The sequence below is a fragment of the Polypterus senegalus genome, chromosome 5, assembly GCF_016835505.1.
Source record: "Polypterus senegalus isolate Bchr_013 chromosome 5, ASM1683550v1, whole genome shotgun sequence".
In the NCBI taxonomy this organism is placed as follows: Eukaryota; Metazoa; Chordata; class Cladistia; order Polypteriformes; family Polypteridae; genus Polypterus; species Polypterus senegalus.
In genome coordinates this window covers 193,772,724-193,789,258 of record NC_053158.1, presented here as the reverse complement: position 1 = coordinate 193,789,258, position 16,535 = coordinate 193,772,724, and the positions used below count along the sequence as shown (strand labels likewise).

Here is a 16,535-nt window from a genome sequence, read left to right as displayed (position 1 = left end):
CCCATCAAAGAAAATCTGAACATAAAAATGAAGGTCTCAGTAAGGTCAATCCCTCAGGTTACCAAAACATTTTAGGAGTTCTTAGAAAAAAAACAGTTTTGGAAATGTCTGCTGTGGCAAAAAGAGAGCAGCAACAAGCCATAGAATTGAATAACGGGTTTAATGAACAGCAAGAATCAGCTTCTCATTAAGGAACCAGTTGGAGTCTGAAGCCCCAATTTAGCTGGTCATCTGTTGGCTCGTTTCTTGTCTCATTTCTGTTTGGCTGTCATTTGACACTTAAGACTTAATCCTTAAAAACAGGGCTACTAAAATAGAGGGAAAAGAAGTTAATTAGCAGTGAAAATTGGAAACTGATTAGGAAAAGGGTTAGAAACAAAACCTGCACCCACTGCGGCCCTCCAGGCCTGGGGTTTGACACCTGTGGATTAGGAGAATGAGGAGGTTGGGAGCATGCACTGATACAGCACGTTACTGCACCCACCACATAACGAACCACCTCAGGATTAGAAATTAGGAGCTGAGTGCAGTTGTGGAATAGGTGACACCTCTGGCTGGCGTCCTTCAACATCTGCAATAAGATGCTGCAGATGTTCTATCAGGCGGCTTTGGCGAGCGCCCTCTTCTACGCAGTGGTGTGCTGGAGAAGCAGCATAAAGAAGAGGGACACCTCATGACTGGACAAACTGGTGAGGAAGGCAGGCTCTATTGTAGGTATGGAGCTGGACAGTTTGACATCCGTGGCAGAGTGACGGGCGCTGAGCAGGCTCCTGTCAATCATGGAGAATCCACTGCATCCACTGAACAGGATCATCTCCAGACAGAGGAGCAGCTTCAGCGACAGACTGCTGTCACCGTCCTGCTCCACTGACAGACTGAGGAGATCATTCCTCTGCCACACTATGCGACTCTTCAATTCCACCCGGGGGGGTAAACGTTAACATTATACAAAGTTAATGTATGTTATACCTTTTGTTATCGTCAGTATGCTGCTGCTGGCGTATGTGAATTTCCTCTTGGGATTAATAAAGTATCTATCTATCTATCTAATAATAAGACTTTGTCGAAATTCTTTCTTTAATGCAAAACAGGCTTCACTTGGTCATGTGGCTCCAGGTCTCGAAACTATTTATTACATTAAAAAGGTTCTCAAATCTATGTATAAATGTATAACAATTACATGCATTTATTATTAATAATAACCATGACTTTGCCTTACTGCTGTCACTGTCCTGCTCCACTGACAGACTGAAGAGATCGTTCCTCCACCACAATATGTGACTCTTCAATTCCACCCGGGGGGGTAAACGTTAAAATTATACAAACTTATTGTCTGTCTGTTGTACCTTCATTGTTATCACTCTTTAATATTGTTCTTTATCAGTATGCTGCTGCAATATGTGAATTTCCCCTTGGGATTAATAAAGTATCTATCTATCTATTGCTTTTTTTGAAGCAAAACAGATTTCATTTGATCACATGGGTCACATTTTTGGGTCCCTGCACCCTTATTTAGTTTTAAAAGTTCTCAACTATATGGATAAATTATAAGATTTACTTTCATTTATTAAGATGGATATATGATAAGATTTACATGCATTTTGTATTATAATAAACTACATTTTTTATAAATGCTTTTTTAAAACAGGCTTCATTATCTCCCAAGGCTTACAGTTGTGAGCCCCACAACTTCACCTGAATTAAAAAAGTTCTTAAAATAAATCTCTCCATTTGTAAGAATTACATGCATTTATTACTTATTATTTAATATTATAATAACCTAGACTCTGCCTAAACGCATTCTTTAAAGTAAACTGACTAACTTTCTCACAAGGGTCACATTTCTGGGCATCCACACCATTATTTAGATTAAAACATTCTCAAATATACAAATAAATAAGATTTATATACATTTATTAAGATGGATAAATGATAAGATTTACATGCATTTAATATTATCATAAACTCAATTTTTGTATAAACGCTTTTTTAAAGCAAAGCAAAGCAGGCTTCTTTATCTCACAAGGCTTAAAGTTGTGGCCACCCAAAACTTTACCTGGATTAAAAAAGTTCTCAAATAAATGGATAAATGATAAACTTTACATGCATTTAATAATTATTATAAGCATGTAGACAAAATTTAGTTTTCCTTAAAGCAAAACTGTCACACAGCTCTGGGCCCTGCACCATTATTTACATTAAGAAGGTTCTCAAACAGATCTATAAATTTATAAGAATTACATGCATGTATTACTTATTATTATTATTATAATAACCTGGACTCTGCCCAAATGCTTTCTTTAAAGCTAACTGACCCATTTTGTCACAAAGATCACAGTTGTGGGCCCCCACACCTTCATTTGAATTAGGAGGTTTCTCAAAAAGATAGATAAATAAAATTTAAATGCATTCATTAAGAAGGATATATGATAAGATCCATCCATTTTCTAACCCGCTGAATCCGAACACATGGTCACGGGGGTCTGCTGGAGCCAATCCCAGCCAACACAGGGCACAAGGCAGGAACCAATCCTGGGCAGGGTGCCAACCCACTGCAGGACACACACAAACACACCCACACACCAAGCACACACTAGGGCCAATTTAGAATCGCCAATCCACCTAACCAGCATGTCTTTGGATTGTGGGAGGAAACCGGAGTGCCCGGAGGAAACCCACGCAGACACGGGGAGAACATGCAAACTCCACGCAGGGAGGACCCGGGAAGCGAACCCGGGTCTCCTAACTGCGAGGCAGCAGCGCTACCACTGCACAACCGTGCCGCCCAATAAGACTTACATTTATTGAATATTTATTATGATAAACTAGATTTTGCGATTTGTGCCCAAATGCTTTCCTTAAAACAAAGCAGGCCTCATTTCATCACAAGGCTTAGAGTTGTGGGTCTCAACAACTTCCATCCATCCATCCATTTTCCAACCCGCTGAATCCGAACACAGGGTCACGGGGTCTGCTGGAGCCAATCCCAGCCAACACAGGGCACAAGGCAGGAACCAATCCTGGGCAGGGTGCCAGCCCACTGCAGGACACACACTAGGGCCAATTTAGAATCGCCAATCCACCTATCCTGCATGTCTTTGGACTGTGGGAGGAAACCGGAGCTCCCGATTAAAAAGACTCTCAAATATATGGATTAATGATACGATTTATATGAATTCAACAGTTATTACAATAAGTATTTAGGCAAAATTTAGTTTTCTTTAAGGCAAAATGGGCTGCGTTTTGTTACACGGCTCTGGGCCCCTGCACCATTATTTACATTAAGGTTCTTAAATAGACCTATACATTTATAAGAATTAAGTGCATTTATTACTTACTATAATAACTTAGACTCTACCTAAATGCTTTCTTTAAAGCAAACGGACTCATTTTGTTGCAAGGGTCACAGTTGCGAGTACCCACACCTTTGTTCGAATTAGGAAGGCTGTCAAAAAAGATGAATACATTTTAAGATTTAAATGAATTTATTTAGTTTTATAATAACATACACTTTGCCTAAATGATTTCTTTAAAGCAAATCGAGCTTCACTTTTCCTAACATTCACTATTATGGGCCCTCACGCCCTTATTTGGATTAGGAAGGCTCTCAAAAGATGGGATACATTTTAAGATTTATATGCATTTATTATTATAATAAACAAGACATGACCTATACGCTTTTCTTTAAACGCAGCATTTACCTTCTTATAAAAATTAATGCATCCAGCACGTACATAAAAGCGGAACAGTAAAAGCAATACCTTAGTGTTTTAGTATCGACCTCGTGTCAATCATCGCGTTACCACGACAACGCCCCATTTTAGCTGCTTCTGTACCCCCACGCGACTTTGTAAACACAGATAAGAACGTGAGTTTTTCTCGACACTGCCAGGAGACTGAAATGTACGGACCGAAGGCCGTACGTCTGCTACTAACAGCACCAACGCAATCCCTCCGCTATTGATGAGCACTCCTCTTATATCCCGTACTTCTTGAAGTGTAAACGAAAAGCTCTTTTAAAGTAAAACTAAACAAGTTCAATTCTTTAGGACGATGGACCGTAATACCTGGAAATACGGAATCACCCAGCGTAGAACTGAGCTGTGGGACCCAATCGATGCACCTCGAGGAGGTCCCAGTTGCCAGCCAAAAAATGCCGAAGCATACAACTTCACAGCGTACGAAGTCATCCAAGCGCCATCGGCAATGGATTGGAGAGTCTGGCCGAGGTAATGAGAAATTGTTTTTGCTTCGTGATGGGGCGGGGTAAGGAAATACGAAAAATCGACGAAGTCTGCGTCATGCGGCACGAAGAAGGGTTTGGCCTATGGGTTCCGGCTTTCTCTGCCGGAAATAGCCGAACAAGGTGAGGAAGCCGACTGGCCTCTTTTGGTCGGAGATTGCCGAGGATATCGGCGAGCCCCGGATGCAAGTTGTCAAAGGGGGTATTCGCTGTTGTCCAGATAGAGCGAGTGAGCACTAGAGAGAGAGAGAGAGAGAGGCAGTTTTCAGTGGTGTGCGAGTGAAGAGATGGATCGAGGGCGCTCTTCCGATTAGCGAGGCATTAAAACAACTCACATAATACACACAGAACTAGTAAAATACCAGCGAAGACTGGGGCGCTTCAATCTAATAATAAGAATATTACAAAACACTGCATCATAGTTTACCTTTCGCATCCACTTCACACACACACACAACACGGCATTGATGGTAATGTATGCAAGGAAACAACCGAGACTCAGTGATGGGTAAACAGCTCTATATTTTTATTTAGATTCTGTCTCTCTTTCTCTCCCCCTTTTCCTTCTCCGCTTTGACAAATCCGCCATTTTTGTTTGAAACCAAAATAAGTAGAAACTTGAGGAAGCTCTCTCAGCTCCTCGTCTTTCTCTCTCTGCCTTTGCCAGTGTCGCCGGTTGTCTTTTCGGTGACGGATTTCTCCTTAACCCTCTGTCTTGTTTGTCTTTTTGTTTTCTAGGTGTAACGACCGAAGGGAATCCCAGCCATATCAGGTAAAAAAAAGCTGTTAAGATTACGGAGGAGGTGGTGGGGGGTGTATTCTGGCGCAGGCCTCACGAGCACCTTCAGGCCTCTGTGCGGAAAAAAAAACCAAAACAAAACAGGAAAAAGTGACAATTCAAGGGCCGTTGCGGTGAAATAATCGCCGTCGCGACAAATGCATTACAGGAAACAGTCGGGCTTTTAAATAATATCAATCTACTGATCGTTTTGGTCCTACAATTTGGAAAGCCGTCATGTTATTGGAAGGCCTGAATTGCATTTATGCAAGGTAGACTGTCTCGTAGCAAAGGGTAAAAAAATGGGCCTTATATGAAATGTACCTCAAAACTTAAATCGGAGTTAAGAGTCCCGAAATGTACACTCCCGCAATTCTGGTTACTTCCCGACTTGACCCCCCCCGATTTCGAATTGCCTACATTCCCGTCACAGAATGCATGTCTACGGTTATAATTCTAACGTATTGATCCTCAAATCTTCGATATTAAGAGCCGACTATTTTGTTCTCGTTGTTCTTGCGAATGGTCGTCGTCCCCATTAAACTGGCAGTTGAAGTTTATTTGCTAGAAACTACCGTTTTGATCAATTTGCCACTGGTGGTCGTATATTACCATGGAAATGATCATTACTAGTGCAGTAAAATGCAAAGAGAAACGTATGTGTTGATATTAACAGCCCGGTACACTTTATATGGTGCACCTGTCACCTTAAATAGCGTTCAACATTATTTACATTATTGTGATGTACATTGACCATAGCAGATTTTTATTTAACTCTTCTTGTCATTATACACTTGTTGCAAATATGTTAACTTCCTGTATTCTTAAAAGCAGTGCACCATAAGGGAGTCCACGATCAACATTGCCCATAGCAGATGTTTCTGTAACTATTCCTGACATAAAACACTATTTACAAATGTGACCCCTTTCCTTAATCTTAGGAAGTCGATTATAAAGCAGTATACCATAAGTGAGTCAATGATCAGTATTGATCAGACCATAGATTTTTTTTTTTTTTATTTATAAACTTTTCCTGATGTTATACAGTTGCTGCAAATATCCCACCGTTATTTACTCTTACAAACATGGTCCAATTTGTGTTTAATTAGGGGTTCATCTAGTTTAAAGTTTAAAGCTGTGCACCTTAAGCAAGTCAGCGATCGGCATAGATTACAGCAGATGCTTCTCTTTTTAACTATTCCTGATGGTATGCATTTATTGCTAACATGCCACCTTTCCTTACTCTTCAAATATCTGTTTTAAAGCCCCGCACCTTAAAGTGAGTGAACGGTCAACATTAACCATAGCAGTTGCTGCTTTAACTATTTTTTACGTTCTGTACTTGTTGCAAAGGTGACACTGCTCTTTCCTCTTGAGTTGTCTACCAATTCATGTCTTATTAGGATGTTCATATGCGTAAAGTTTTAAAGCAGTGCACCTTAAGTGAGTCAATAGTCAACATTGAACACAGCAGATGTTTCTTCAGCTATTACTGATGTTTTACATTTGTTACAAATGTGCCACCTTTGCTTACCCTTCGAACGTCATTTATAAAGCACTGCACCTTAAGTGAGTGAACGGTCAACATTGACCATAGCAGTTGCTGCTCTAACTAGTTCTGTTGTTATACACTGTGTTTGTTGCAAATGTGCGATTGTGTTTTTACTCTTGCATTGTCTACTAATTTATGTCTAGAAGCCGTGCACCTTCAGTGAGTCAATGATTGACATTAACTATAGCTTTTTTTTTTAAAAAAAATAACTGTTCATTATCATGTCTATTAATACATGTCTTATTAGCGGTTCATATGTGTAAAGTTTTAAAGCAGTGCACCTAAAGTGAGTCAGTGCTAAATAAACATTTAACCATATCAGATGTTTCTTTTAACTATTCATGGTAGGGTTGTCAAAAGTATCAAAACATTGGCAAGTATCAAATGTAATTTTTTTTAAAAAATATTTTCGGTGTACTAATTTTTCATGGTATTGATTCTACAGTCTACATTATGAATGCACTTTCGGTTTGTTCTGGCATTTGACAGTTGACCCTTGTAGGTTACAAATGGGCATTGCTAGAGCTGTAGCCCCGTTTCTTTTAAAATTTCTAAATTACAGAAATATTAATCGGTATAAGCCTGTGAACTCTTATGTATGAAGTAGGGATGTGACGTTTGATGTTTTTTCTACAGGTTGAAATGTTTTTTGGTAGATGATTAACAATGATTTTTTTTATTTTTTAACCTATTGGCCAGTTATATTCTATCCTGCGCAGTCAGGGACAACTCTTAAGCCCCAGAGTTTATTCAGTCCCACAGCTTTGAAACCCCTGCCTCAAAGTGTGCAGCTGTATTGTGTTGCTGCCTTTTTATTATACTTAATAACTTTTAATGTTTACTGTAAGGCACTAAAATTTCGGTGCTCATTTTCCTAATCAGTTGCACTACTTCTGTATCTGCCCATATACTCTGTGTTATAGTAGAAATTGAATTGTGGGATGGTGACCAAAGTGAAAGTTGATTGGTTTTGGCTGGCTGTGGTTGGCCCGCTTATGGATGGGGTCTTTGTGAATTCAGCAGTGTGTGATGCGTTTTCATTTGAGCTGTGTCACAAAAGTGTGGCTCAGCACAGAATATGATTTGATTATTATTTTTTGCTGTTTTGCTGCAGTTTCCTCCTACTGTTTGAGGTACCAGCTCAAAATTCAAATTCGCCTATATAGGATTATGATTTAGGTGGATGTCAACTGTCGGTTTTGGGATAGGCTGTAATGCACATTGAGGTTAATGCTGAGGCTATTGACTACAAGTGTAGTTGATTATTCTTACACTTTGAGTACAGTTTATTTTCATCAAAGTAACTGTTTTAATGCTTATGGAATTGTAATTTAAGTTTTAATTGGGTATTGAAAATGGTATAGAATTTCTATACTTTGTATCTTGTCGAAACTTTGAAATTTTGGTCTTGTGACAACCCTAATTCCTGGTATTAAACACTTGTTGCAAATGAGCCCCCTTTATTTACTAGTAATATATTTCTTATTAGGGGTTCATAGGTTTAAAGTTTAAGGCAGAGTACCTTAAGTGAGTCAATTATCCACATCTTAACTCTTCCTGGACTTGTACATTTGTTGCAAAGTTGTCATCTTTCTATTCCTTTAGTATGTCTGTTAAAGCAAATTTTATTAGGGGTTCACAGGTGTACAATGTAAAGCAGGGCACCTTAAGCGAGTCAGTGATCAACACTGACTGTAGCAGATGTTTCTTTTTTATAACTATTCCTGGCAACCCAAATGTAGGTCGCTGGACGCCCTGGATCAGGGATGTCAAACTCGGTTCCAAGAGGGCTGATGTGGCTACAGATTTTAATTCTAACTACTGTCTTCAGTATTAACCAGATACTAATGCTAATTGCACATGCTATGTTGTCTTGATTTTAATTGATTTTCATCGATTAATTTCTTCTTTAATGAGTAGCCAAACAATAAGACACAAAGTGGACCAAAAGATGACAAGCTAACTTAGATTTTGTTTACACCTGTGTCTTTTGTACAGCGATTGAACCACACGATATTTGGATGGTGATCTAAAAAAATCAGTTTTGGAAGCGTCTGGTGTGGCAGAGTCAACAAACTATAGAACATGTTTCATTAACAGCTAAATAGGAAGTTGGTTTGAGTGAAAGTTTTGGCTCTCAAGGACTGTTTGAGGACCCTGAGTTATTTGGTTATCTGTTCACTTGCTTTGTATCTCATTATTGTTTTTGTTACCAGTTCAAGAAAAAAAAGAAACAGTTAAGCAAGTCAGTCATAATTAAGGCCATATGCATTATGTTAAATTAGCAGCAGTAACTTGTTACTAATTGAGAAGGTGGCTGGAGCGAAAACCTTCCACCCACTGCAGTCCAGCAGTATCTGAACTTGACACACCTGCCCTTAATGGATGTTAAACAAGCAATAATAACTATTGGTTTTTTTTGGGGGTTTGAGGGGCAGTTACTGATGGCACCCTGTCAAAGGGTCACTTTGCTCCTGCATACTTAGAAGTCAAATTGACTGACCTAAATTAATTTTTGAGCAGCTAACAACCCTGCATGCTTCATTAAGAAAGCAAAAGAACATGGACCGATTCCACAAATGCCCCAAAGCATCACCTTCTCTGACCTCTTTGAATTTTTTTGTCAGCCTCAAAAGACCGATCCCAAAAACCTGAACTAAACAGGAATGTTAAAAGAACATGCTGTGACTGTAACTGCCAGTTCAGGGCTTTTTTCTTTTTAGTTTTTCTGGTGTATATTTGAGAAGGGTTTGTTGTTTTTCATAATATTGTATTTAGTTAGTTATTGAGCTTCTGTAAAAAGCCAGATTTTCTGAGGTATAAATTTACTTTTAATGTGAAGCGTGGCAGGCAACAGCAGTTGTGCGTTATTTGCCGTGTGCTACTACCAAACAATAGCATAAAGCCTTCCAAATTATGCACAATTGGAAACCAAGCATGCTACTTACAGCAGTAAATAGTTTGACTATATGTGAAAAAGTGAAAATCTTGATGCTTCTCAAAGAAACATATTAACGTTTTTGAACAACAAGACAGCAGGCACTCTGGGCATCATCTTGTTGCTCATCGAACTGCCAAAACCAAGAAAGCACACTCAGTTGCAGAACAGCTTGTCTTGCCTTGTGCACTGATAAATTAGATGAGTTGGCCACCTGCGAGCTAAAACTTATCCCTGTCTTGATTTATTTACCCCGATTTCAACAAACTTGTGAAAAACAGACAAGCCTAGGAAGCCCATTAAAAAGATATGTCAAGTTATTTTTGGATGAGTACTGTGCACATTTCATCTATTGTATACACATTATTTAAATGTTGAATATATTTTTACTACCGTTTCTTTGTGCCTCTCATGGGAAAATGTTAAATGCTTTGTTTCAAAATTACTGTTAATAAAGGGTCATTGATAAACAAAAATAGAATAAATAAAAGTTCCATGGCCATAATTGTTGAGGTCTACTCTTCTAATGCATTTATTATTATGGATTCATTGATTTAAATTTTAAAGAAGTGCACCATAAGTTAGTCACCACAGGAGATCAGAGATTTTGTTAGTAAGCACCCTTTCTTGTTTTTGCAGACTCTTAAATACCCATCCAAGAGTCACCCTGGTACTGGTGATCATAGGCATGAGAAGATGCGAGACACTGGTGATCCCACACCTCCCTGCAAAATGTTGCGGCGGTCGGACAGCCCAGACAATAAATACAGTGATGGCACAGGACACAGCAAGGCGAAAACGGGCCATGCACATCGTGGTAGAGAGAGGGATGGAGGTAAGGTCCACAAATATTCTTGGCCAAGTGAAATGCTGCAGCTGTACTTCTAAAATACCTTTTTGGCTTTATTAGAAAAGTGAACTAAACTATTTGTTTCTTTCTGATATTGGTAAATTTCAGTTTGCCTGTTGCGCATTGAATACGTTGTTTAGATCAGGTTTAGTTCAAATTTTAGTGTCATGTGAACATATCGCATTGAAATTCTTCCTTGGCATGGCTTATACAGACTTTCTTCTTTGATGACACCTTTATGCAAGGTGACTTAAAACACTTAAGATACAATTGGTTACATTTCTTTTGTTTTTCCTGTTGGAGCACTGGTAGGTGAAATGACATGCTCATGGTCTCACAGTGTCAGCAGTGGTATTTGACCCCACAGCCTCAGGGTTTGTAGTCCAAAGCCTTAATCACTATGTCACACTGCCTATCTAACTTGAGGCACTGAAAGGGATTAATACATCACCAACCACTTAACACAACATGAATATATACTGTATACAAGATATAGTACATGACCAGGAAGTTGGGCATTTTTAATAGTATCAGTGGAAGATCAGTAACCTTGTGACCTATGGAGAAAAGCTGTCTCTGAATCTACTGGTCCAAGTGCTTTCTAATGCAGTTTATGTAATATATGTCCAAACCAGAAGGCAATTCTTGTGCCTATAATATCATATGCCAAATTCACCACCCTCTGCAGTGTTTTGCCATTGTAAGCTGAACAGGTACCACACAAGAATGGATTGAACTGTGCACCTGTAGAAATTAGTGAGTGTAGTTGGAGACATCCAGGCTTTCCTCAGATGTTTGAGGAATTAAAGGTTTCTTGATGTAGGCTGTTATGTTTTGCCCATTTTAGAGTGTTAGTGATGGTTACTTTAAAAAAAAAAAAATATATATATATATATGTATATGTGTATATGTAAACCTGCTGACAATTTCTGCAGTATCCTTGTAAATGTAGATGTCAGTGTGCACTGCCTACTACTTCATGAAATTTTTCACCAGTTTTGGAAAAATTAATGAAGAGCTTGTGTTCCTGGCACCACTGTGACAGAACGTATGCAGTTAGTACATAAGGTATAGTATCTTGTTTTCCTGCTGATTTAAGCTTTCAATGTTAAAATAAGGACCTGGAGCTGTGTTTGGCCTTACAGCCAGGTGAACAAGATGTACTGCAGGGGGCTTAGCACTCTACTCTGTAGGGTGTTATTATTACAACACTGAAGTGTAATTGCATGTTTTATCTTTTAAGCAGATGTACAGCTTTCAAACTTACTTGTATACCTGCCTTCTGACAGCTTTTAACTTTATTGTATCACAATGTAGTTGTTCATGAATAGCAAGTACATTCTTCATAGTATACAAATTTCTAAATATATAGTATACTTGATGATAGATTCGTAGCCTACACTCCAGCTGATAACTAATTTCTGAATATTGTTGATCATTTAAATGTTTTTTGATGTTTTAAAGCAATACTACAGTTTAAGTATATTGGAATTTATGCAAAAATTTAATTAACAGGCAGAGTGCAGGTAGATATTTGTTTGGCGAGTTTTGCATGTTATGTACATTGTATTTTTGAGGCTGTTTGAAGTGAGACAGCCGTACAATATAGAGTGTTGCTTATCTAGAGTTGGTCATACCTGGTATGGTAACATTTTCAGTTCTTTAAGGTAATTTGCTTTGTGCACTCAGCCATGAAAGTCTTAGGAACAATCCAAAGCTTTACTCCTCGGACGTATAAATCGGCAGACTATTCTTAGGCAAGCTTAGAAAACCATTTTAGATGGGCTGACATTGAAATTTTAATGATTTGGAAGTGTTTTAAGGTGGCTAGATGTATGCTAGATAATTAACTCCCTATATCAGTTCAGGTTGTTAATAATAAGGTTAGTGTGTGATTTTTTTTTTTTTTAATTAGAAGAGATTATGTTTTATTACTATTTTAGATGTATCCGAGTGCAAAGGATTATGGTTTGTAATGTTTGTGTTGCATATACTAGGGACGTTCAAAAAGTTTCTGCACTTTTATATTTTCGTTGTAAACTGTAAAGGTGGGAGGAGTAGTAATTGGGTATTAAAAAGCTGGTACATTGCTGGGAAAATTGCATCGCAAAAGAAGGTGACCATGTAGTAGAAAAGTGATGTGATTTGTTTTTTAAATTCTAAATAAATAAGAATTAAAAAAAAATGCAGAAACATTTTGATCGTCCCTCGTAGATATAGTGAATCCAGAATTAATTTCTTCTCTTGGCAAGGAAAGGTTTTATTGTTATCCTGTAAAGTAATCACAGTTTAAGTGGCTTTTGTAATGTTTTTGCAGAGCACTTCTCTATAGTGTAGGAAAAAGAACCTCTGCACTATTCTGTGTCATTATTGTAACTGCATCAGAATTTGTAAGGTAAATTATTTTTCAAGGTCTCTCTAACTTACCCTAAGATTACTGATGGCTCATTAAATGTTTTGCCCGTTGTACCTTTTTGAGTTTCTTGAACTGTATTCCATGCATAAACATTTGTAATAGACCTTTCTTAATTATATCTTACTACTATTTCTGAACCATTTGGTAAAGGCAAGGATGCTTTAGCCACACAATATTAAGTGGCATTGTTTGGTTTTCTGGTGGTGTCTTTGTTGATATATGTTGTCTTCATTAATACAAATAAGAAAACAATTATTCAAACAGTACCAAGATGAAATGAAATTATTTCTTTTGAAAAAATTAGGTTGTACAAGAGGCTTTGTTAATCTGTAGTGACACAATTGCTACAGACATTTTGTTTCTTTCCCGCTAACTTAGTACAAGTAATTTCCAGATTCTTTGTAATTTGATTCTTATAATGGGAATATATACTGTATACGTTTGTGTTTGGGACCAGTGGAAAAACGTACTTAGTATATTATACAAGAAAGATCAGTATTTGAAGAGGATAAATGTGTGAAAACCTTAATGTAAAGACTAAAATGTTCTTAGTAGAACTGCCTTAACATTTGATTAGACGTATTTGTATTGCTATACTGTCTTTTATTAGTGCCAGTAACACTGGCGTTTAGCAGTCTGTTTGATGCTGTTCATTGGCAGTTAATTGATTAATCAAATGTCAGTTTTCCTTTAATGTTTGTGTACAGAAGAATGTATTAGGGGATCTATCTCAAATTTCAAAGTTTAAAGGACTATGACAAGCACATGGTAAGCATCTTTGATAAATATGCTGTGGGGCTTATGTTTCAGTATGAGATTGTGAGAATCGCATGCAAAAATCCCCCATGATTTAATAAAGCAGAAAATCCTATTGCCCTGTCAAAACATCCAAAAATAAGAACCTTAAGACTTGTGAGATCAGAAATAAGGTAAATGATTGGTTCTTGGTTTGATAATGAAGTGTGACAGACAAGTTAGCTGTGATTTTTCAACCATTCTAATTTGGCAGTGGTGAAGTGGGAAAGGAATATTGGAAACGTGAAAGTGAAGGTACCCTGTGGTATTGAAGGTGCTCATGTGAATGCAGAATTGAATAGGTATAGGCCAGATTGCTTTACAGTCCCGTCCCTGGGGCATTTTAAGATTGTAATCCATAGGTCATCAGTCATCCATTTCTTGGTGTTTGAAGGGCTACCTTGGTTGGTACACTCTGTCCTTGTCACATTTATTTCAAAGTCCTATAATTTTGAAAGAATTTGTCATAATTAGATTGCTTAGTATATATTAATGAATGTTGTTCGTACAAAATTTACTCATTAACGTCTTGCCCAAACCAGCCCCCCTTCCCTTTGGAAGATGTCTGCATTTTCATCTTGTTAGCATTGTTTCTTCATTGTAATGCCAGTGCCATGTGATCCAGTAAATGACATGATTTTGTAGAATGATTTGAAACAACTCTTCAAAGCTTCTAACCAGAATTTTCACATAGTTTTTGGGCAGGTCACCTTGACAGATGCTTGGCATTTGCTGTTATGAGATTATATATTGAATATGTGTGTTAATGAAAGTTTTAGCCTATTTTTATGGAAACAATTTGTGTGGCTTTCAAGGTATCTTAAGTGATAAGGCATTTGCTACTATTTGGTGCACGTGTGTGGTTTTATGAACTTTAAGCCCATCTGCAAAACCAGCCTTAACTGCAATAATTGGAGTACCTTTTAATACAATTCCTCCTTAAAAGTGAATACATAGTATACGGAAATGATTGAACATTGAGATTTTTGTCTTTAACACTGAACTGCTGTGAAGTCTCATGTTAGATCCTGCACTCCCTTTCTGTCATCCACAGGCTACTTTTTTATGTTTAACACTGTTAGTTTTTATCTCTCCATGGAATGAACTACAGCTTAAATTTCTTGTGCTTTATGTAAAAATATATTCTTTATTGTATACTACTTTAGTAGTTTCCAAATGAACACAAATCTTGTTTTATAGATTAGTAACCTGCTTTGAATAAGGGTACTTGCTAAAGAGTAATGATGATTTAACAAAAGTAATTAACAATTGTTAACTCAATGTTTAGTGCCTTTGTTAAATTTGTAAACCAAGTATTATCGTAAAAAAGAGCAAGGCAAAAAATATGTTGTCTGCCATTGAGGAGCCAAAAGCAGCATAGCTGGGATAAAGAAAATTTAATTAGTAATTGCATTTAATCACAAGTGATTTTGGTTTTGCCTCTTACGTGTGTTACAGGTATAAAATGGCAGAGTAATTGGCTGTTCTTTCTCTTTGATCACATTACTTTGCATTCACAGTGAACCCTGTTTTCAGCAAAAAAGTAAAAAAAACTACAATGTTAAAAAAAGCACATATGGTAGAATTGTGTACATAGCACTCAGAAGTTTAACTTGTACATTATTAGTGTGAATGCTGAAATTTAAGTTTGACAGTCCAAACTCAATGCTGTAAACAGAATATCCATCGCTCCAATTAAATCAGCACCAATTTTATTTTCAATGCTTTCATAGTGATTTATTTGTTGTGTTTTAAACATTTAAAAATGTGGTTTTTTTAATAAATTTTACCAGCTGTAAGCTAGTTTGCATTATATGTGATATTTATTAAAGAGGTCTTGCTTATACTTCCAGTTTTAGAGCAGCATCATATGGTAGACTGCATGATTCACTGGTTAATATGGAAGTTTTAAAACATTCTTTTGCACTTTCTCTTTGAATTAATATTACATATAGATCCTCCTATTTTGTCACTACTCCATCTTGTCTGTCTAGGTTTTTATGTTTATTAGCTACTGGTCCATCATGTTAATATTTCTAATACTGTCATTAATCCTAACTACTCTTGACTATCACAATAAATCCCTGTATTACTATAAAAAGATAGTTAAAGTGCATCAAACAATATTTCACATAAGTAAATATTTTCCACCAAAATGGGTTTGGGATATCCCGAAAACATGTCTGAGTGAAGCATGTGCATATTGACATCATTTATGGTTTGGATCTTGTCCTGCATATACTTTAGAATACGTTTAGCTAAATTACACCATACTCTACACAGGTTGAAAAGGAAGAATGTATCTTCATGAAGGTGGAGTTCAATTCATTGTCTAATTTTTCTTTTGTTGCCTAAAATCATTTTAAGGGTGTGCACATTTTGACAGAGGTGGTATTTACAGATGTTGTTTTCATCATTACTAGCCTAGTGTAAAGTACAGATATTTGTTTAAGATGTTGGGTAGGTTTATTTTGGCAAAATCTCTAGTTTATTCATAAAGAAAGATATTGTGGTACTGGAAAGAATATATTTGATTGCCAATTCATTGTTGGTTTGTGTTTATGTTTATAGATTGTGTGTGTGTGTGTATTTCTATCTGTGTATCAAAGGGTCTGAATTCCTAGTGACTTCGTCGAATTAAAGTCTTTGTTAAAGAAGGCTGGTGTATTTTATTTTGCACCGGTAAGGCTTAGAATAGCACCTTAACCTTTTAATTATCTCCTCGATTTATGCCACATTTTGAGGAAATATTTACTAAATTGGCTAAACATGGTAATCACTGGAGCACAGAGCAAAGAACTTCCAACAATATTAACTCCATGGCTACCAAATTCTCATTTGTATGTATAATTTTATTTCATTGGGTAATGGGGATGTCATGACCACCAATATTTCAGTGCCATTTTGGTACCAAAGTTCCAAAATATGTTTGAACAGCTTTTTCACAGTATCAGTTGTACTGA

General features: G+C 37.1%; 1 protein-coding gene across 2 annotated transcripts in view; it reads left to right on the top strand.

Annotated features, from left to right (window-relative positions):
* Positions 1 to 4,456: 4,456 nt before the first annotated feature.
* waca (WW domain containing adaptor with coiled-coil a) overlaps positions 4,457 to 16,535 on the top strand; it is a 138,337-nt gene continuing 126,258 nt past the window's right edge. The window contains exons 1-3 of one of the 2 annotated variants that reach the window (XM_039753881.1): positions 4,457 to 4,751; positions 4,982 to 5,015; positions 10,151 to 10,346. In XM_039753881.1, the coding sequence (XP_039609815.1) occupies positions 4,711 to 4,751; positions 4,982 to 5,015; positions 10,151 to 10,346 (271 nt within the window). In that variant the 5' untranslated portion in view covers positions 4,457 to 4,710. The remainder of the gene's footprint in view (positions 4,752 to 4,981; positions 5,016 to 10,150; positions 10,347 to 16,535) is intronic. The other variant, XM_039753880.1, reaches the window with a different exon arrangement.